We start from the raw sequence: 21,798 nt of genomic DNA, 5'->3' as shown, positions 1-21,798 counted from the left end.
ACGTTTTGTAGACTTTACCATTTGCAAATGTTTTTACAAATCGCATTGTTCAGGAGTGCAAAGGCGAATTGAGTTATCGCACACGCGTACTTCACAGAGTAGGCGTTCCCTAACGGAAATTTACAGATGTTACGAGTACGCGCCAATGAGATATCGTAAACGCGTGCTTAGCTCTACCCACCTCCTGCTTGTTCAGCCCACTATGACTAATTTGTTCCCATTGGAAACAACAAGCTGTGATCTATCTTGGTTTAGTTATAAACACCATTGATACAACAGTGGTAGTCTTTTTTAAGTGGTCCAAGACAGCAGCCATTGCTTCGGTGAATAGTCCTATGTTTGTTGCAGTTTATTCTATGTGCTCAATGTAGCGTTTTCAGCTAACCCTTGTAAACGTACTGTAATGTTTTGGTGGGCTCTTCATCAACATAAGGCTACTGCAGATTATACAAAGTAGCTACATTGAAACGTTGAGTGCCATTTTATTTGACTACAAAGGGGAAAAAAGGCATCGGCCTCCAAGACGCATTTAGATCGGAAATTTAAACCCGGTTGTAGATTAAGTCACAGTTCGCCTTATTTGGTATTTTTTTGAATACATAGATTTTTCACTGCTTTGATCATGTCGCTTCACGGTAAGCGCAAAGAAATTTACAAATACGAGGCGCCATGGACGGTATATGCAATGAATTGGAGTGTGCGACCAGACAAGCGCTTTCGTCTCGCTCTTGGCAGCTTTGTCGAGGAGTACAATAACAAGGTAACGCATTTTCTCAAATTAGCCTACATTTAATCATACTAGGGTAGAACGGGGAACACAGTAACAACAAAGTAAATCAAATTCGAAATAACGTAGGAAACCTGTTATTCAATGTGCTAATACTTGGTTAGTAAACCTGGTCTCAGAACATTTCGTATTATTCTTATGTAAATTCATTTGTGGATGTCCAATACCTATTTCAATACAGTATCAGTCAAAAGATTGGACACACCTACTCATTCCAGGGTTATTATTTATTTGTACTATTTTCTGCATTGTAGACATCAAAACTATGACATAACACATATGGAATCATGTAGTAGCCAAAAAAGTGTTAAACAAATCAATATGTTTTATATCCTTTACAGTATCCACTCTTTGCCTTTGACAGCTTTGCACATTCTTGGCATTCTCTCAACCAGCTTCACCTGGAATGCTTTTCTAACAGTCTTGAAGGAGTTCCTACAAATGCTGAGCACTTGTTGGCTGCTTTTCCTTCACTCTGCAGTCCAACTCCTCTCAATTGGGTTGAGGTTGGGTGATTGTGGTGGCCAGGTCATCTGATTTAGCACTCCATCACTCTCCTTCTTGATCAAATAGACCTAACACACCCTGGAGGTGTGTTGGGTCATTGTCCTGTTAAAACAAATTATCATCCCAATAAGCGCAAACCAGACAGGATGGTGTATTGCTGCAGAATGCTGTGGTAGCCATGCTGGTTAAGTGTGCCTTGAATTATAAATAAATCAGACAGTGTCACCAGCAAAGGACCCGCACACCACCACCTCTGGGCTTCATGGTGGGAACCACACATGCAGAGATCATCCGTTCACCTACTGTGTCTCACAAAGACAGGGCGGTTGGAACCAAAAATCTCATATTTGGACTCATCAGACCAAAGGACAGATTTCCACCGGTCTAATGTCCATTGCTCGTGTTTCTTGGCCCAAGCAAGTCTATTCTTCTTATTGCTGTCCTTTAGTAGTGGTTTCTTTGCAGCAATTTGACATGAATGCCTGATTTCACACAGTCTCCTCTGAACAGTTGATGTCTGTTTCTTGAACTCTGTGAAGCATTTGTTTGGGCTGCAATTTCTGAGGCTGGTAACTCTAATGAATTTATCCTCTGCAGCAGAGGTAACTCTGGGTCTTCCTTTCCTGTGGTGGTCCTCTTGAGAGCCAGTTTAATCGTAGTGTTTGAGGTTTTTTGCGACTGCATTTGAAGAAACTTTCAAAGTTATTAATTTCCCAGATACACTGACCTTCATGTCTTAAAATAATGATGGACTGTCGTGTCTCTTTGCTTATTCGAGCAGTTTGTGCCATAACATGGACTTGGTCTTTTACCAAATAGAGCTATCTTCTGTATACCACCCCTACCTTGTCACAACACAACTGATTGGCTCAACACATTAAGAAGGAAGACATTCCACAAAATAACTTTTAACCAGGGACATCTGTTAATTTAAATGCATTCTAGGTGACTACCTCATGATGCTGGTTGAGAGAATGCCACGTGTGCAAAGCTGTCATCAAGGCAAAGGGTGGCTACTTTTGAAGAATTTCAAATATAAAATATACATGATTCCATATATGTTTCATTGTTTTAATGTCTTCACTGTTATCCTACAATGTAGAAATTTGTAAAAAAATACAGCAAAACCCTGGAATGAGTAGGTGTGTCAACTTTTATATGTTATGAATTCTGGCTAGCTGACTAACGTTAACTAGGTTAAGGGAAGGGTTAGCTAACATACCAAGTAGTACGGGCTGGGCGACGTCCAATACACCACGGTATAAATGTTTTTTTTTAAATGGTATTTTACGTTTTTGAATAATAAAAGTTGAAAATGTGCTTTATGAGTAGTGCGTAACTCTACGGTGGTACCGCATCCATTCTAAATGATTTGAATGGGTCTTGATCCATTCTGATTGTTTTACACTTTAATTAAACTTCAACCTAAAATAATTTCCTGCATTTCCATACATTTTTGCATTTCCTGCACTCATTTGAAATCATTTTCACACTGCCACTTAGGGATCCACGATATGGGCAAAAAAACACCCTATTTTGAAACACTTTGCGATTTAGAACAAAACACTTCATGGAATCATGGAAATATAATGTTCATTCTAATTGTATAGTGAGAATATAAATAATAGTGTGCTCTTTGAATACATTGTTTGACATGACGACAAATGAAAATGCCAGGGAGGAGTTATTGTGACAGGGTTGGAACCAAAATGATGGTCAGTGTTTCCTAGGGGACCCTATAGGCCTACACCAACACTGGTATTGGGCTGTATTAGCTTGCTACTTTTGATCTGACTCATTTTTTTAGCTAGCTAGCCAGTTAACTTGCGATTAGCATTAGAGGCTAACACAATTTAGCTAAATTCTGCTAAGAAAAGACAAACTAGCTGTTTGCAGATGTAAGAAACACAAACCAATTGTGTTACATCCATTGTGCAAAATGGATGTTACACACAGCATATTTAACAAACCAAACATTCAAATACAATTATAGAAGGTAAAGGGAAAAAGCCAAACCGGTCCGTACATCAATACCCTGTGTATATAGTAAAATACTGCCAGCCCTTCTAAGTAGTTGCAGAGTAGCAAAACATTTCTAAGTAGTTGAAAAGTTGTCCGTGATGCGATTCAATCTCGCAACCTATTGGTGGCTAGATGTTTGGGTTATATGCCCATCCACCCCCCCCCCCTTACATTAGTTTTTGCTTTAAGTAACTGTCTTTATTTGAGTGTCCAGGAATTATGTTTACTATGTTACGTTTGTCTGAGACCAGGCTGGGTTAGTATATGTACATACCTCAAAGTTTTGTTTAAATCTATGAACACTTTTGTTTTAATGATGACAAATGTTTTTTTTAGGTCAAATTGTAAGTATTCTTGTCGCCTCTTGATTATTGACCTACGGAACATACTACATGTATCTAACCATATCATTTTTATCAGTAAGAAGAGGTGTCAAGATTAGATTCAGATTTGTAATTTGTTACAATTAAACCCTTTCCTTGCCAGCATATCTGACCTGCTTGCTTACAGCTGCACTAGGGTTAGACGGGCTTCCTGTGTAGATTAAGACACCGCGGCGCCGTTGTGAGATGGCTCGGAAAATGTACCTCAATCCAGGGATTAGAAATGCATTGTACTCTGAATTTTTCCATTATCCTAACTATTACACTGAGAAATGACTGCTAGTGTCAGGCTGTATATACCAATTAATTGTCTATTTCAGCCTGATTAAATAGACTAGCACAATTGCAACAATATCCATCACTGTCAATAAAACAAAGGTTTCACTGTTGGGCAGTTCCAGTAAATTAAATTTGATAATACAGGCTTATACTTATCCTCATCACAGAAAACGTCAGGCTTAATATAGGATCAACCTTTTGCTGTGATTTGACCGCACATTTAAAATGTTCATATCTTATCCAAAGCGACTTACAGGAGCAATACGGGTTAAGTGCCCTGCTCAAGGGCACATCGTCAGAGTTTTCAACTAGTCAACTCGACGATTTGAACCTGCACCCTTTTCAGTTACTGGCCCAAGGCTCTTAACCGCTAGATTACCTACTGCCCCATGCTGTTGTTATTGTCTGTTTTCCCCATAGGTTCAGATAGTTGGATTGGAGGAGGAGAGCTCAGAGTTTGTCTGCCGGAACACATTCGACCACCCTTACCCCACCACAAAAATTATGTGGATTCCCGACACCAAGGGGGTGTATCCTGACCTGCTGGCTACCAGTGGAGACTACCTGCGCATTTGGAGGGTAAGAAACCAATAGCCTACCACTGCCAGACCTGTGCCTACCCTGAATATTATAGCGACCTTAACCCTACATCTAGTGTCAACGTCAAGAGGTTCCAATCAGAGGCCCATACATGTGAAGGGCTTGGTATACAGAAGCATGGGAGACGCTCTCCTGAATGTGGTAGTGTAGCGACCTTAACACTGCTTCGATCTGCTCGCTCCAATTCCTGTTGAACACTTTCTGTTGAACGAGGGAGAGATGGGTTTGTTGATTTGGGAAGTTTCTTAGTAGATCGCCAAATTTTTTGTTTGGATCCCTCAACGCATCAGCTGCCGGGACTGCTACTCTCTGTCCAGTGATCCTGCCAACAAAGGCAGTGTCTGAGGAGCTATTTGGCATAGCTGCTAGCTTAGCTAGCAGGGTTTCGGGGTTTGAGGGCTTGAACACACCCAGCAATGCGGTTAGCTATTGTGGCTGGGGCCGCAGTTTGTCCAGGGTTTATGGTTGTCTAGATACCTGCTGTTTGTGTTCAGTCTTCCCTGGTACCTGCACTGTCTGGAACTGCGAAGTGTAACAGTGTAACCTGCATTGTTAGCTACCATGACGAAGACCAAAGTTGGTGGGAGTACCATTGAGGACAGTACTATCTCTATCACGGGTGAAGGATCTTTTTAAACTAACAAAAATAGTTCTAGGATTTGTTAACAACTAGAAAATAGGTTTCTGTTTTGTCCAAATACTGGTTGATTTGGCTTATAAAATAATGGACGACCTGACCAGAGAGGTCCAGGACCTGAAGAACAATTTGAACGGCAAGATGACAGCAATCTGTAAGTCATTGTGAGGGGAAATCAGTTCTGTGTGTGAATCAATGAGAACAATGATGGAAAAATCAGATTATCTTGAGGGACAATCAAGACTGAACAATATGGTTGTGGACGGAATTGCAGATTCTCCATATGAGACCTGGATGGAGTCTTGAGGACAAAGTGAGAGAAATTCTCTGAGAAATTAAAGATGGTCTACTGGAACATTGAGGTGGAGCGCGCACACAGGGCTGGAAAACACCACCGGCCCAGGTTTCGGGCCCAGTCCGATAGTAGTCAAGTTCCTGAGGTTCAAATAAAATGTTATTTGTTACATACGCCGAATACAACAGGTGTATACCTTACAGTGAAATGCTTACTTCCAAGCCCTTAACCAACAATGCTTTAAGGAGTTAAGGGGGAAAATAGTGTTAAGTAAAAAATAGAAATATACAGTGCCTTGCAAAAGCATTCACCCCCTTGGTGTGTTTCCTATTTTGTTGCATTACAACCTGTAATCTTTAAAATGTATTTATATTAGGATTGCATGTAATTGACATACACAAAATAGTCACAATTGGTGAAATGAAAAAAATAACTTGTGGTACGTAAATATATATTCACCTCCTTTGCTATGAATCCCCTAAATAAGATGAGGCACAACCAATGACCTAAGTCACATAATTAGTTCAATAAAGTCCACCTGTGTGCAATCTTAGTGTCAGATGATCGCAGTAAAAATACACCTCTTCTGAAAGGCCCCAGAGTCTGCAACACCACTAAGCAAGGGGCACCACCAAGCAAGCGGCACCATGAAGACCAAGGAGCTCTCCAAACAACAGGTCAGGGACGAGGTTGTGTAGAAGTACAGATCAGGGTTGAGTTATAAAAATATGAGAAACTTTGAACATCCCACGGAACAACATTTCAATTCATTAGTCAAAAATGGAAAGAATATGGCACCACAACAAACCTCCGAAGAGAGGGCCGCCCACCAAAACTCACGGACCAGGCAAGGAGGGCATTAATCAGAGAGTCAACAAAGATAACCCTGAAGGAGCTTTGAAAGCACCACAGCAGAGGTTTGAGTATCTGTCCATAGGACCACTTTAAGCCTTACACTCCACAGAGCTGGGCTTTACGGAAGAATGTCCAGAAAAAAGCCATAGCATGAAGAAAAAAAATAAGGAAACACTTGGTGTTTGCCAATAGGCATGTGGGAGACTCCACAAGCATATGGAAGAAGGTGCTCTGGTCAGATGAGACTAAAATTGAGCTTTTTGGCCATCAAGGAAAACGCTATGTCTGGCACAAATCCAACACCTCATCACCATCACCATGTGGAGATGTTTTTCATCGACAGGGACTGGGAAACTGGTCAGAATTGAAGGAATGATGGATGGCAGTAAATACAGGGAAATTCTTGAGGGAAACCTGTTTGTCTTCCAGAGTTTTGAGACTGGGACGGAGGTTCACCTTCCAGTAGGACAATGATACTAAGCATACTGCTAAAGCAACACTTGTGTGGCTTAAGGGGAAACATTTAAATGTCTTGGAATGGCCTAGTCAAAGCCCAGACACCAGCGGAATCCATCCAACTTGAAGGCACTGGAGCAGTTTTGCCTTGAAGAATGGGCAAAAATCCCAGTGGCTAATGTGCCAAGCTTATAGAGCCATACCCCAAGAGACTTGTGCAGCTGTAATTGCTGCAAAAGGTAGCTCTACAAAGTATTGACTTGGGGGGGGGGGGGTGAATAGTTATGCACACTGTTTAAAAAAAAACATTGCTTATTTAGCATCTTACAATATTTAGCATCTTCAAAGTGGTAGGCATGTTGTGTAATCAAATGATATAACCCCCCCCCCCCCCCAAAAAAAAAACAACTTTAATAACAGGTTGTAAGGCAATAAAATAGGAAAAATGCCGGGGTGAATCCGTTGGAAAGCCACTGTAAAGTATAATTAAACGGCAGCAGTAAAATAAAAATATCGAGGCTATATACAGAGGGTACTGGTGCAGAGTCAATGTGTGAGGACACTGGTTATTTGAGGTAATATGTACATGTTTGTAGAGTCAGTGTTATTATCTATGCATAGTCAGAGTAGCAGCAGTGTGAAAGAGTGTTCTGGGTAGCCCTTTGATTAGCTGTTCAGGAGTCTTATGACTTGGGGGTAGAAGCTGTTAAGAAGCCTTTTGGACCTAGACTTGGCGCTCCGGTACCGCTTGCCATGCGGTAGCAGAGAGAACAGTCCATGACCAGGGTGGCTGGAGTCTCTCTGACAGCGCCCGGTATAGAGGTCCTGGGTTGGCAGGAAGCTTGGGCCCCAGTGATTTACTGGGCCATACACACTACCCTCTGTAGTGCCTTGTGGTCAGAGGCCGAGCAGTTGCCATACCAGGTAGTGATGCAACCTCTCGATGGTGCAGCTGTAGAACCTTTTGAGAATCTGAGGACCCATGCCAAATCCTTTCAGTCTCCTGAGGGGAAATGGGCTTTGTCGTGCCCTCTTTACGACTGTCTTAGTGTGCTTGGACCATGTTAGTTTGTTGCTGATGTGGACACCAAGGAACTTAAAGCTCTCAAACTGCTCCACTGCAGCCCCGTAAATGAGAATGGGGGTGTGCTCGGTCCTCCTTTTCCTGTAGTCCACAATAACCTGTTTTTGTCTTGGATCACGTTGAGGGAGAGGTTGTTGTCCTTGCACCACATGGCCAGGTCCCTGACCACCTCCCTATAGGCTGTCTAGTTATTGTTGATCAGGCCTACAGCACTTTTGGGTCATCGGCAAACTTGATGATGGTGTTGGAGTCGTGCCTGGCCATGCAGTCATGAGTGAACAAGGAGTAAAGGTGGAGACTGAGCATGCACCCCTGAGGGGCCCCTGTGTTGAGGATCAGAGCAGTGGATGTGTTACCTACCCTTACCACATGGGGAGGCCCCTCAGGAAGTCTACAATCTAGTTGCAGAGGTGTTTAGTCCCAGGGTCCTGAGCATAGTGATGAGCTTTGAGGGCACTATGGTGTTGACCGCTGAGCTGCAGTCAATGAATAGCATTCTCACATAGGTGTTCCTTTTGTCCAGGTGGGAAAGGGCAGTGTGGAGTAGAGGTTGACCGATTATGATTTTTCAACGCCGATACCGATTATTGGAGGACCCCAAAAAAAAAACCATGCCGATTTAAATAAAACATTTTTTATTTTTTTTTTTTTATAATGAGAACATATGAAAGCTGGTGGTTCCTTTTTAACATGAGTCTTCAATATTCCCAGGTAGGAAGTGTTAGGTGGTTAAGAGAGGTAACAATTTCACCTGGTTAATATTGACTGCTAATCCTGGATTTCTTTTAGCTAAATATGCAGGTTTAAAAATATATACTTCTGTGTATTGATTTTAAGAAAGGCCTTGATGTTTATGGTCAGGAAGAAATTGTAGCAACGATACGCAACGCATCGATTATATGCAACGCAGGACACGCTAGATAAACTAGTAATATCATCAACCATGTGTAGTTAACTAGTGATTATAAATGATTGTCTTTTTGTAAGATAAGTTAATGCTAGCTAGCAACTTACTTTGGCTTACTGCATTCGCGTAACAGGTTGTCTCCTCGTGGAGTGCAATGTAATCAGGTGGTTAGAGCATTGGATTAGTTAACTGTAAGGTTGCAAAATTGAATCCCCCGAGCTGGCAAGGTAAAAACCTGACTTGCCTAGTTAAATAAAGATTAAATAAAGGTGTAAAAAAAAACAGCAAATCTGCGTCCAAAATACCGATTTCCGATTTGTTATGAAAACCTTGAATCGGCCACACCTCTAGTGTGGAGTGCAATAGAGATTGCATCATTTGTGGATCTGTTTGGGCGGTATGCAAATTGGAGTGGGTCTCGGGTTTCTCGATAATGGTGTTGATGTGAGCCATGACCATCCTTTCAAAGCACTTCATGGCTACAGATGTGAGTGCTACAGGTCGGTAGTCATTTAGGCAGGTTATCTTAGTGTTATTGGGCACAGGCACTGTGGTGGTCTGCTTGAAACATGATGATATTACAGAATCTGTCAGGGAGAGGTTGAAAATGACAGTGAAGACACTTGACAGTTGGTCACCGCATACTCGCAGTACATGTCCTGGTAATCTGTCTGGCCCTGCGGCCTTGTGAATGTTGACTTGTTTAATGGTCTTACTCACATTGTCTACGGAGAGCGTGATCACAGTCATCAGGAACAGCTGATGCGCTCATGCATGCTTCAGTGCCTCGAACTGAGCATAGAAGTCATTTAGCTCGTCTTTTACTTTTCTGGTAAGCCAAGAACTTGAGTAGAACATATCTTCCTCAGTGGACTATCCCGAAGCTGTGTGCCAGAATAGGAAAGAACTTATTCCAGCCATTAAAGCTGCCAGGGCGCGTGGGGACATTCCGCTATGACAGGCATTAGGTTTTGATGTTGGTGTGCTGTGCCTTTTTTTCCCTCCACTCATAGTGTTGTGTGTCCTTTCCTATCAACTTTAGTTTAATCTGTCCACAGAATATTTTGCCAGAATGTCTGTGGATCATCCAAGTGCTCTTTTAAGAACTTCAGACGTACAGCAATGTTTTGTTTGGACAGCAATGGTTTCTTCTGTGGTGTCCTCCATGAACACCATTCTTGTTTAGTGTTTTATGTATCATATACCTGTCAACAGAGATGTTAGCATGTTCCAGAGATTTCTGTAAGTCTTTAGCTGACACTCTAGGATTCTTCTTAACATTGTTGGACATTCTGCACTGTGCTCTTGTAGTTGTCTTTGAAGGATGGCCACTCCTATGGAGAGTAGCAACAGTGCTGAACTTTCTCCATTTACAGCCAATTTGTCTTACTGTGGACTGATGGACATCGAGGCTTTTAGAGATACTTTTGTAACCCTTTACAGCTTAATGCAAGTCAATAAGTCTTAATCTAAGGTCTTCTCCCCAATTTTGTGGTATCCAATTGGTAGTCTTGTCTCATCGGTGCAACTCGCGTATGGATTCGGGGGAAGCGACGGTCGAGAGCCGTGCATCCTCCAAAACACAGCCCAACCAAGCTGCACTGCTTCTTGACACAATGCCCACTTAACCCGGAAGCCAGCCGCACCAATGTGTTGGAGGAAACACCGTACACCTGGTGAGTGTCAGCGTGCATTGCACCAGGCTTGCCACAGGAGTCGCTAGTGCACGATGGGACAAGGAATCCTTGACGGCCAAACCCTCCCCTAACCCGGACAACGCTGGGCCAGTTGTGCGCTGCTCCATGGGTCTCCAGGTCGTGGCCGGCTGTGACAGAGCCTGGACTCCAACCCAGAATCTCTAGTGGCACAGCTAGTACTGCGATGCAGTGCCTTGCGCCACTCGGGAGGCCATCACATACTTTTTCTTGACACTATGTAGCTTTAGAACTAAGTTACTTGAAATCAATAACTTGCTAACATCAGAATATATTAGCCTTTTCAGAGACTCACAAAGATGATTAATTTGATGATCCAGCAGTAGCAATTCAAGGATATAACATCTATAGAAGAGACAGAAATGCTTATGCGGGAGGCGTTGCTGTATGTATTTAGAGCCATAACCCTGTAATGCTTAGAGAAGATCTGATGTCAAGTGTTATTGAGGAGTTGTGGTTGTAGGTTCAATTGGCACATCTGAAGCCAATATTTTGCGGTGTTGTAATAGGCCACCAAGCGCTAACAGCCACTGCTTCTTCCAATTATTGATAAACATGCACCTGTTAAGAAACTGACTTGGAACTGTTAAGGCTCCATGGATTGATGAGGAACTGAAAAACTATGGATGAAAGAGATGGGGCAAAAGGAGTGTCTAAGTCTGGCTGCACTTCCCGACTTACTGCAAATTGAGAAATTGTGACTAAACGCAACAACAAAAAAGAAGAACCTGTGTTATGAAGCCTAGATCAATAATATAAAAAAACGTTGGTGTACTTTAAATGAAAGACATTCAACCACAACTTTTATCGTATCAGATGGCTCATCACAAAACCATTTGATGTTGACAATGTTTTTAATGATTACTTCATTGGCAAATTGGGCAAACTTAGGCAGGAAATGCCAACCACGAACAGTGAGCCATTGTATTCATGCACAAAAATAAATTTGAATTTTGAAGTTAGTGGCAGAGGTGGAAAAATTATTAACGATCAATTATGACAAACCTGGCATTGACAACTTCGATGGAAAGCTACTGAGGATGGTAGGGGACTCAACTGCTATATGTCATATCTTTAATCTGTCCCTAGAGGGAAGTATTTGTCCTCAGGCCTGGAGGGAAGCTAGTCATTCCACTACCCAAGAGTGGTAAAGCAGCCTTTACTGGTTCAAACAACATACCTATCAGTTTGCTGCCAGCTCTAAGCAAATCGTTGGGAAAAAATTGTTTGACCAAATAAATGCTATTAATCTGTAAACAAATTCGCAACATACTTTCAGCATGCTTATAGAGAAGGGCACTCAACATTAACTGCACTGACACTAATGACTGATGATTGGTTGAAAGAAATTGATAAGAAGATTGTGGGAGTTGTACTTTTGGATTTCATTGCATCCTTTGATATTATTGACCATAACCTGTTGAAAACTTATGGCTTTTCAACCTCTGCCATATTGGGGATTCAGAGCTTTCTATCTAATATAACTCAAAGGGTTTTCTTTAATGGACGCTTCTCTAATGTCATATGTCAAATATTTACCAATGACCTACCACTGGCATTAAACAATGCATGTGTGTCCATGTATGCTGATGATTCAACCATACATGCATCAGCAACCACAGCCAATGAAGTCACCTGAAACGCTTAATAAAAAGTTGCAGTCTGTTTTGTAATGTGTGGCCAGTAATAAACTGGTCCTGAACATCTAAGAGTATTGTATTTGGTACAAATCATTCCCTAAGAACAAGACCTCAGCTGAATCTGGTCATGAATGGTGTGGCTGTTGAACAAGTTGAGGAGACTAAATTACTTGGCGTTACCTTAGTTTACAATCTAGCATAGTCAAAACAGATTCAATGGTTGTAAAGACGGGGAGAGGTCTGTCCGTAATAGAGATGCTCTGCTTTTTTGACACCACATTCCAAAAAGTAAGTCCTGCAGGCTCTAGTTTTGTCTTATCTTGATTATTGTCCAGTCATGTGGTCGACTGCTGCAAGGAAAGACCTAGTTAAGCTGCAGTTGGCCCAGAACAGAGCGGCACGTCTTGCTCTTCATTGTAATCAGAGGGCTGATATAAATACTACGCATGCAAGTCACTCTTGGCTAAGAGTTGAAGAGTGACTGACTGCACCACTTCGTTTTATAAGAAATGGTTAAATCCCAAACTGTTTGCATAGTCAACGTACACACACACACTTACCCCACCAGACATGCCACCAGGGGTCTTTTAACAGTCCCCAAATTAAGAACAAATTCAAGAAAGCGTACAGCATTATATAGTCATTATTGCATGGAACTCCGTTCCATATCATATTGCTCAAATGAACAGCAACTATTCTGCCCTTGAGTTGCGTTCCCATGCAAAACTAGACAGATAGCTAACAACTAAGTCTTCAATAAAACTCCCAAGGCGTGACTTTTCTTGAAGAGTTAGTTGTTAGCTATCTGTCTAGTTTTGCATGGGACCGCAACTCAAGGGCAGAATAGTGAAAAAACAAATATTTTTCCAAGGCTGAAGCGTGAAGAAATAACTACATTGAAAGACCTGCACCGTAGCGTTGTTTGTAGCTGCTTCTTTGCGTGCAAAACAAATTCTGAACTTCCTGTTTGCGTCGTCTCTCTAAGTACCAGAAAGCGCCACTAGGGGGCAAATAACACCATTGAACACAATGAAAATCCAATTTAACCATTGTAATAAAATAATCTGTTATCTTCTAACAGGATGGCAGCACAGCAACTCTGGTTTAAAAAACACATAAAGCAACTAGGGATGTACGATATATCAGTGAACATATCGGAGTCGGCGGATGTCTAGTTCAACAGCGATTTGAAAGCCGATGTGCATACCTATATAATGACGTAATGACGCCACGTAAAATTATGCACTACACGTGCCACACGGCATTCCTAACTTGGCCCACAATGTTTGCTGTGTGGATTGAGCAGTCAACAAGTCGACCAGTCATTTGAAAGAGTAAGAGCATTTTGGCGAGACAACTCAAAGGCGAAATCCATTAAAGCCAAGACAATGGAATTAATTTCCCTTGACAATCAACCGTTCTCTGTCGTGGGTGATGTTCGCTTTCGCCGACTGGTCGAGCACTGGTACACACTACCAAGTGCGCTATTCTTTTCAGATGTTGCCCTACTGGAGTTACACAGTAATAGCGTCACTGCTATTAGCTTCACAACATACATACTATGGAATGCTGTTTGGGTTTTTGTGTCAAAAAAATACAGTAGCACTGTCAAAGCTGTTCAAAAGTCTGCAAACACCGGCCACGAACAATGTGTTTTCAATACCGCATTGGTAATAAAGCATCTGTTAGACCGCAACTTCTGGGGTAGCTAGCTTTAGCTTGGTACCTAGCTAGCACCAATACAACCAGCCAGAAAAAATTACAAGTAGAAACTGCTGTCATTTTCATTATTCTTTGCAATGATTTAGGAATCCGTGTAAGGATTAGCTAGGTTGCCACTTGTTCTTCGCAAATTGAATTTAACTTAAATAAATAGCTAGCCAGCTACTTAACCCTGTTGCCCAAAGCTAACGTTATAAACAGCCAGCTAGCGTCATCTGGCCAGTGAAGCTCAACCTGGTCCGGTCGAGCTATCTGTTGTGAAGCTAGCCACAAAATGGATTAGGCACAATAGCGGAATTTGCAGTTTGCTTTCAAAATAAAGGTATGCCATTGACAGTGGTGCAAATTAATACAAATTGTATAATTATTCATGCAGAAGGCTAACTGCAAAGTCCACTGTTGTGGCTAATGCTTATAGTGGATAGCTTCACATAGATGGGTCCGACCACCCTTATTCAAATAAGAACGGTCTTATAAATTAGGGTTATTTTAGATGACACCTAGCTATATAGTTAGCTAGCTAAGTATAGCTACTGAAACGGATGTAGTTTCGCTATGTTTTTGGGGAAGAACATTGTTTGCATCCATGAGCTAGCTAGCTTTTTTTATGACCAGCACTGTAGGTGCACGAGACAACTTTAGCTGTTAGATGAATCGTCGTGACATATGAAATACGAGTGATGGGTAATCTGTGTAATAACTACGCAAAAATTAATGAACGCGTTAAATTATTGTGTGACGTGCAGTCATTTTCAGGTCCTGATTTGGTCAACAAGCTTAATTGACATGTCAAATAGTACAGTTAAATCCTAAACCAGGATTTCTATGGAACGTCGTTTGTCTTTGCCTGTCAAAAATATATACTATTTAACACGAATTGACATGTCAAATAACTATTTGTCAAGTCAAATAATGTTAAATAGTATATTTTTTTGACATGCAAAGACACAAATGACGTTCCATAGAAATCCTGGTTGAGAATGAAACGAATGAACAATGAAACTGCACAGGAAGTAAGTGCAAGAAATATAGATTTGGTAATGGGGCCATAAGTGCCCAAACGTTTTGGTGTGTGTGTAACCTTTAACTAGGCCAGTCAGTTAATTAAGAACAAATTCTTATTTACAATGATGGCCAAACCCAGATGACACTGGGCCAAATGTGCGCCGCCCTATGGGACTCCCAATCACGGCCGGATATGATAAAGCCTGGATTCGAACCAAGGACTGTAGTAATGCCTTTTGCACTGAGATGCAGTGCCTTAAACTGCTTCGTGTGTGTTAACTATTTAACTGTACTAGAATGCTTAAAAGGCTGCTAAAATTTCTAATATAGTTATAGTCGGTATATTTTTTTTGGCAAGGGAAATATCGGATATTGATATCGGCCAAAAATGACATATCGGTGCATCACAAAAAGCAACACCAAGGCACAACGCCTCTCCCCTATTTGATCTAGATAGTTTGTATGTATTGATATGTACTGGAAGCTATGGGTGCCTTTAAAAAATATATATATATATATATATACTTAAAAAAAAATTGTATGTAGTTTTGCTGTTATCGTCTGTTCTGTATTATGTCATGTTTTTTGTGGACCCTAGGAAAAGTAGCTGCTGCTTTTACAACCGCTAATGGGATCCTAATTTTATACCCAATACCTAGTGACTTTGAAGAGGTTCGGATCAATTGGCGCAACCGCTAAGGTGTTGGGTTGACAGTCACTTTGCCCGGGTTCGAGTCCCGGCTGGGACTACCCTCTTTGGGGAAATAATTTTATTGCAACTAGTATATGGATATTGGTCTCTGCTTTCTTGCTTTATCTCTGTACAACTGTCAAAAGCTCATAGCTGCATGTTGGCGTTATTTATAGGCTTGGCATATAAAGCAAAAAAGGGGAGGGTGGAGCAGGGTATTGGTGTTTCTGCTGCATTCAGTTGCCGCCAGGACCCCCCCAAAACTTTGGAGATGCTAAAACAGTCCACATTTGATTTTTTTTTTTAAACGAGCAATGAATTAGAAAAATCTGAACACCCCATAGCTGATCTATTTACCTAGTCGGCTTGTTGTGTGTTCTATGTGAGAGAAACATGCATTCTGACACGCATTCAATGCATACCAAATCTTGCAATCACCGGTGAAAACAAGTCTTACCTTTTTTTTAAAGTGGGGGATCCCAGCTTTCCACTTCTACTTTATTTATTTCTCAACTCCTAAATATACGTGAACTGCACCAATTTTAAATCTAGAGACCCCATTTGGGGTCTGTCTAGTGTTTCGCCCAATAGGTTAAATGCAGATGGGCAACCCCATGCTTCCGCCTATTTAATTATAGCCATAATGCTGCATCAGTTGGTCTACATATAATATAATAATAATAATAATAAGATAATAATAATATATGCCATTTAGCAGACGCTTTTATCCAAAGCGACTTACAGTCATGTGTGCATACATTCTACGTATGGGTGGTCCCGGGGATTGAACCCACTACCCTGGTGTTACAAGCGCCATGCTCTACCAACTGAGCTACACAGGACCACAGGTGATAATGCTTATTGCTAATGGCATACCTGATAATATAGACCAAGCATAGTCTAGATGTATGGTCCAATATCTATAAATATTTGTAACAAATCATTTTTCCAATATGTTGTGCTCATTTCTGGAGTTGGAAATGTATCTTTTAGATGGTGTCAGCATAATTACATTTTCATTCATTTTAGAGTAGAATGCCCTTTTTGAAAAGTTACCAGAACTGAGCTCCGCAGTCTTTCTACATAAAACTTATCCAGGGTGGACATACAAATTATCCAGGGGGGAACACTGGGGGGGGGGGGGGGGGTATAAATATGTCTGCTTCATTTGATGAGGTGATTTAAAAACAAACTTTTGTTGTTCCTGACAGGTGAGTGACACTGAGACTCGTCTGGAATGCCTGCTCAACAACAACAAAAACTCTGACTTCTGTGCACCGCTGACATCCTTTGACTGGAATGAGGTGGACCCTAACCTGCTGGGTGAGAATAACTTTATCCTTTTTTTTTTTATGGACAGACTACCTTACCAGATTCTCTGGATGCCTCTTCCAGATCGCCATTGACATTTAGTGTTAAAAATAAGCTAAACAATTGAGTCTTGAGCAAGTATGAGCTCCTGACGCCTCTTCACAAACAAGAGACAATAGCATATACCATTAGCTCTCCAGGTGTCATTGTTATACAGCCTTGGTTGGTCTCATTGAAAAATAAAATGGGGAAAAAAACGTGCTTAAGATCCCGTTCAATAAATCTTGTGTTTCTTCTCTGTAGGTACCTCCAGTATTGACACAACCTGCACTATCTGGGGCCTGGAGACAGGTCAGGTACTGGGCAGGGTCAACCTGGTGTCTGGCCATGTCAAGACTCAGCTCATCGCCCATGACAAAGAGGTAAAGACACTGCAGGGGTTAGGCCAGAGCTGAATTAAATTAAGTTCCAATATCCACACTTGCATACTATAAATATGTGGTAACGTATTGGCCATTCATGCTAAGTAGTGTGGATATTGGGCATGTAATGTCCAATATGTAATGGTCAATGTAATGTTCCAAGTGATCAATTAAATTACCGCCTCCACCCATTGTCAGTTGTACTTTAGGCAAGTATGGCTAAAATATCTGTCAAATCAGTAGACTATGAACAAACCATATTTTCTATCGGAACAGTAGATGTCACCTGATATTTCACCAAATGTCTGTCGTGTGTGTCCTTGTCGCAGGTCTACGACATCGCTTTCAGCCGAGCCGGTGGTGGCCGGGACATGTTTGCGTCGGTGGGGGCAGATGGCTCTGTGCGCATGTTTGACTTGCGCCACCTGGAGCACAGCACCATCATCTACGAGGACCCCCAGCACCACCCGCTGCTCCGCCTCTGCTGGAACAAACAAGACCCCAACTACCTGGCCACCATGGCGATGGATGGAATGGAGGTCAGCCCTGAATCTGTATGCCTGTCCGTCTGCATGACTGTCCCATACTTCATTGTACTGTATGTGATTGGATCAATGCTAATCTCCCTCACTAGCTTTAAGCACCAACTGTCAGAGCAGCTCACAGATTACTGCACCTGTACATAGCCCACCTATAATTTAGCCCAAACAACTACCTCTTTCCCTACTGGATTTAATTAATTAATAGATTTAGCTCCTTTGCACCCCATTATTTTTATTTCTACTTTGCCACCATGCCCTTTTTTTGCCTTTACCTTTCTTATCTCACCTCATTTGCTCACATCGTGTTTATACTGTATTATTGACTGTATGTTTGTTTTACTCCATGTGTAACTCTGTCGTTGTATGTGTCGAACCTGCTTGGCCAGGTCGCAATTGTAAATGAGAACTTGTTCTCAACTTGCCTACCTGGTTAAATAAAGGTGAAATAAAATAAATAAAATGCTACAGCAATTCAAATAATGCATGTTTGGTTATCTGGCTACAATATTGGACCAGTAAAAGTCAGTCAATTATGCTAAACAAAAATTCTAGTGGTCTATGATTATATGTATTCTACCTTAGCAGGTGCATTTTTCTCTCGGTCTGTCCCAGGTGGTGATCTTGGACGTCCGTGTGCCATGCACCCCAGTGGCCAGACTCAACAACCACCGTGCCTGTGTCAACGGCATCGCCTGGGCGCCCCACTCCTCCTGCCACATTTGTACAGCAGGTAAGCCCTCTGTTTCCTCCCGCTTATCTTATACAGTATTATCCATGTGCAAATGTGCCAACCAGCCATGTGCTAACCTTCCAAGTTAAAAAAAAAAAAAAAAATCCCTTTTCTTTTTTTCTTTAAAAAAAAAAGCAGTATATGGAAAATGCCAAAGACTTTGGGATTATTTGTACTTGAAAATGAAAACATAATAATATAGGATACATTTACTTAAATTGGTTTTTGGTTATAAAATGCAAAAGTTTGCGGATGGTGGCAGTGGCTAGGGGAACAAACTCAACTTGCAATGCACTCCGTCCTTCAATAGAGTGCTTACAAGGTATGGAAACATATGTTAATTTGTAATTTTGATGTATATTATTGATTAAATAATCCATAAGATTCTGTTGACACAAACATCTGACATTCTCAGAAAATATTAATATAAATGAAATGGCACATCTGCATCGCTGGTGAGATTTGATTTTATAAATCATTGTTCCATAACATCCCCATGGAATTATTTAGTGAAACTAGAGCACAGGGCTGAAAAAATATATACCATTGATTATCAAATCTGCCCTCGAGTAGCCCAGAACACAAGCATTGATTTCAGTCTACAATACACTAACTACTGTCCCCTTTCCTGTCCGGAAAGTAGCGGATGACCATCAGGCGCTGATCTGGGACATCCAGCAGATGCCCAGAGCCATCGAGGACCCCATCCTGGCCTACACGGCCGAAGGCGAGATCAATAACGTCCAGTGGGCATCCACCCAGCCTGACTGGATCGCAATCTGCTACAACAACTGCCTAGAGATTCTCCGCGTCTGACATAACCTGGGCTCAGCTCTTAGCGGGACAGTCTGAGGTGATCCTTGGAATCTGATCTGATCTGAGCTCAGTGTCGATGTCCTATTTTAATACAGTTGGTAAACATAGAGGGATAGTTTAACTCCGGCCCGCTCAAGAACGGACATGGCAACTTCATTTTTATGATCTGACGTCAACAGGGACTCCTGTTCATGTAGGACTGAACTGTATGATACTGGATTGTGTATGTGTTGCCCTTTTCATTTGAGGATAATGTTATAGATGCCCTTTACATTCAAAGGGGGGCGACAACGTTACCCACAGACAATGTTTACACCCTTCTGAGTAATTTACGGAAATGCTCAAGACTCCCTCTGGCTGCCTCTCAATTTAGAATTTTCTCAGAAGCTGTTATTTTTTTGACAGACATATGTTTGAATAAGATGCAGTTCATTGTGAGATTTTATGTTTGTGAAGGAAAAACAAGAACACAAATCAAGAGTAGCCAAAAGACTCATCACAATTATACCCACACTTACCAGGGCACTTTGTTTAAATCTGAGACTTTTCAGCATGTTGTTTGATAAGTGTATAGGCTTTAACATGTGAATGGATCTGTTTCTTGAAAGTGGTCTTTGGTAGAATCAGCAGTTGCTACATCCATTTTTGGACGTATACATTTAATGATGTGTACGTACCCATTTGATTCTTGAAGAATATAACTTATAAATGCTTCATGAGCTTAGTTCAAAGTCGTTCCAAATCAGAACCCAAAATATAAGCTCATGTTTGTAAACAAAGTAAATGTAAACACCGTATAGCCTCAAAACATGGTAAAACGATAGTTTTGATATCATGAATGGTCAGTACTTGCATCCATAGCAGTCTACGAATTTGAGTGGTTCGATTTCTCCAGCCCCAACCCCTCAGCTTTTGACCGAAGCGGGGGGCGGGGAGTCTCTCTTGTTATTGTTTCTACTGCCAATTCCGCTTTTAAGCTCTTAAAATGTTTAAATGCAGTATAATGTACGTAGTTATTAGTTGAGTGTGGCCATTGTAATTTACAATATCTTTATTCTCTTAACACCCCATTATGTCTGAATCACATAGTTTCAGATCATATGGTTATATTTAAAACGGGACTGAATTCAACTATTCAGGTATTCAAGTGTTTTTATCTTCACATTTACAGTTTTGCAATTGAACATAGTAACAATTGTGATATGAAAAACATCTTTATTTAATACAAACTACAGTAAATTTCTCCATTGAACTTATTTATCCACTACTTCATTACAGCTTTGCTATTCGTCTTCCTTGGTTCTGCCTGTAAAATATTGTAAAAAATGATCTTATTGCTAAAGGTAACCCTAAACACTTTGTGTATAAGCTAGATTAGGTAAATGTATATGAATTGTTGTAATGTACAGATGGGGATATTGTATTGTTGAGGTGCAAATGTCATATCAAGAAGTGGTTCTTCTTTTTACATTGTACTTCAAGCCTCTGTTGTAAGGGCTACCTACATAACACCGTCACAATGACATAAACAGCCATGTCAGCTGGTGTCAACCTTTTAAAAATGACACAAACCATTTAATATGTTTAGTCAGTGGTGGTGGGGAATAAGGGAGGGTTGTCAAAAATAGTTGCTTTATTAGTTTTTATTGGGCACGGGGGAGGGTAGTGCTTTTTGTTCTGTTTACATTCACTCTTTTTTGCAGGTTTTACTATATAATTTATTCTATCCTAGACAGATTTCCTCATCTGCTTGCGTGCACCCCCATATAGGTTGTTATCAATAAAACGTCACAATACGGTGCAGAGCGTTCGATTTGGCTGCTCTGGGTCAAGGAGAACCCCAGCTCTGCTAAAACCATTGACGGCTAAGCCTACGTGCTGTTTTCAAGGGATTGTTAAATAAATATGAACTGCACTGAACAAAAATAAATGCAACATGCAACAATTTCAAAGATTTTGATTTACAGTTCATATAAGGTAATCAGTCAATTTAAATTCATTTATTAGGCCCTAATCTATGGATTTCACATGACTGGGAATACAGATATGCATCTGTTGGTCACAGATGGGAAAAAAGAAGAGGGTCGTGGATCTGAAAACCAGTCAGTATCTGGTGTGACCACTATGTGCATCATACAGTGCGACACATCTCCTTCACATAGAGTTGTGGATTGCTGTCCCACTCCTCTTCAATGGCTGTGCGAGGTTGCGGGACATCCAGAGCATCCCAAACAGGCTCAATGGGGGACATGTCTGGTGAGTATGCAGGCCATGGAAGAACTGGGACATTATCAGCTCCCAGGAATTGTGTACAGATATTTGTGACATGGGGCCGTGCATTATCATACTGAGATGAGGTGATGGCGGCGGATAAATGGGCTTCAGGATCTCG

The 21,798-nt window shown here is 41.3% G+C and overlaps 1 protein-coding gene across 2 annotated transcripts; it reads left to right on the top strand.

The window, feature by feature from the left end:
• The first annotated feature begins 267 nt into the window (after positions 1-267).
• Positions 268-21,353, top strand: LOC124048485 (DDB1- and CUL4-associated factor 7). Of its 2 annotated transcripts, none has more exons than XM_046369326.1 (7): positions 268-760; positions 4,399-4,557; positions 16,797-16,908; positions 17,200-17,318; positions 17,648-17,857; positions 18,473-18,590; positions 19,231-21,353. In XM_046369326.1, the coding sequence occupies exons 1-7, from the start codon at positions 623-625 to the stop codon at positions 19,404-19,406; spliced, it is 1,032 nt and encodes a 343-aa protein (XP_046225282.1). In that variant the 5' UTR covers positions 268-622; the 3' UTR covers positions 19,407-21,353. The 2 variants fall into 2 exon arrangements, with proteins under 2 accessions (XP_046225282.1, XP_046225283.1); XM_046369327.1 differs by having other exon boundaries at positions 269-760; positions 19,234-21,353.
• The last annotated feature ends 445 nt before the right edge of the window (positions 21,354-21,798 follow it).

This window comes from Oncorhynchus gorbuscha, linkage group LG11 (assembly GCF_021184085.1).
Source record: "Oncorhynchus gorbuscha isolate QuinsamMale2020 ecotype Even-year linkage group LG11, OgorEven_v1.0, whole genome shotgun sequence".
In the NCBI taxonomy this organism is placed as follows: domain Eukaryota; kingdom Metazoa; phylum Chordata; class Actinopteri; order Salmoniformes; family Salmonidae; genus Oncorhynchus; species Oncorhynchus gorbuscha.
The sequence above is the reverse complement of the archived record's forward strand: the minus strand, read 5'-3'. Positions and strand labels throughout refer to the sequence as shown.

Excerpts from the sequence above, each read along its gene's own strand:
- LOC124048485 (XM_046369326.1), top strand. The coding sequence starts at position 623 with ATGTCGCTTCACGGTAAGCGCAAAGAAATTTACAAATACGAGGCGCCA. Across the intron at positions 761-4,398 it reads TCGAGGAGTACAATAACAAG|GTTCAGATAGTTGGATTGGA; the intron begins GTAACGCATTTT and ends TTTTCCCCATAG. Across the intron at positions 17,319-17,647 it reads TCATCGCCCATGACAAAGAG|GTCTACGACATCGCTTTCAG; the intron begins GTAAAGACACTG and ends TCCTTGTCGCAG.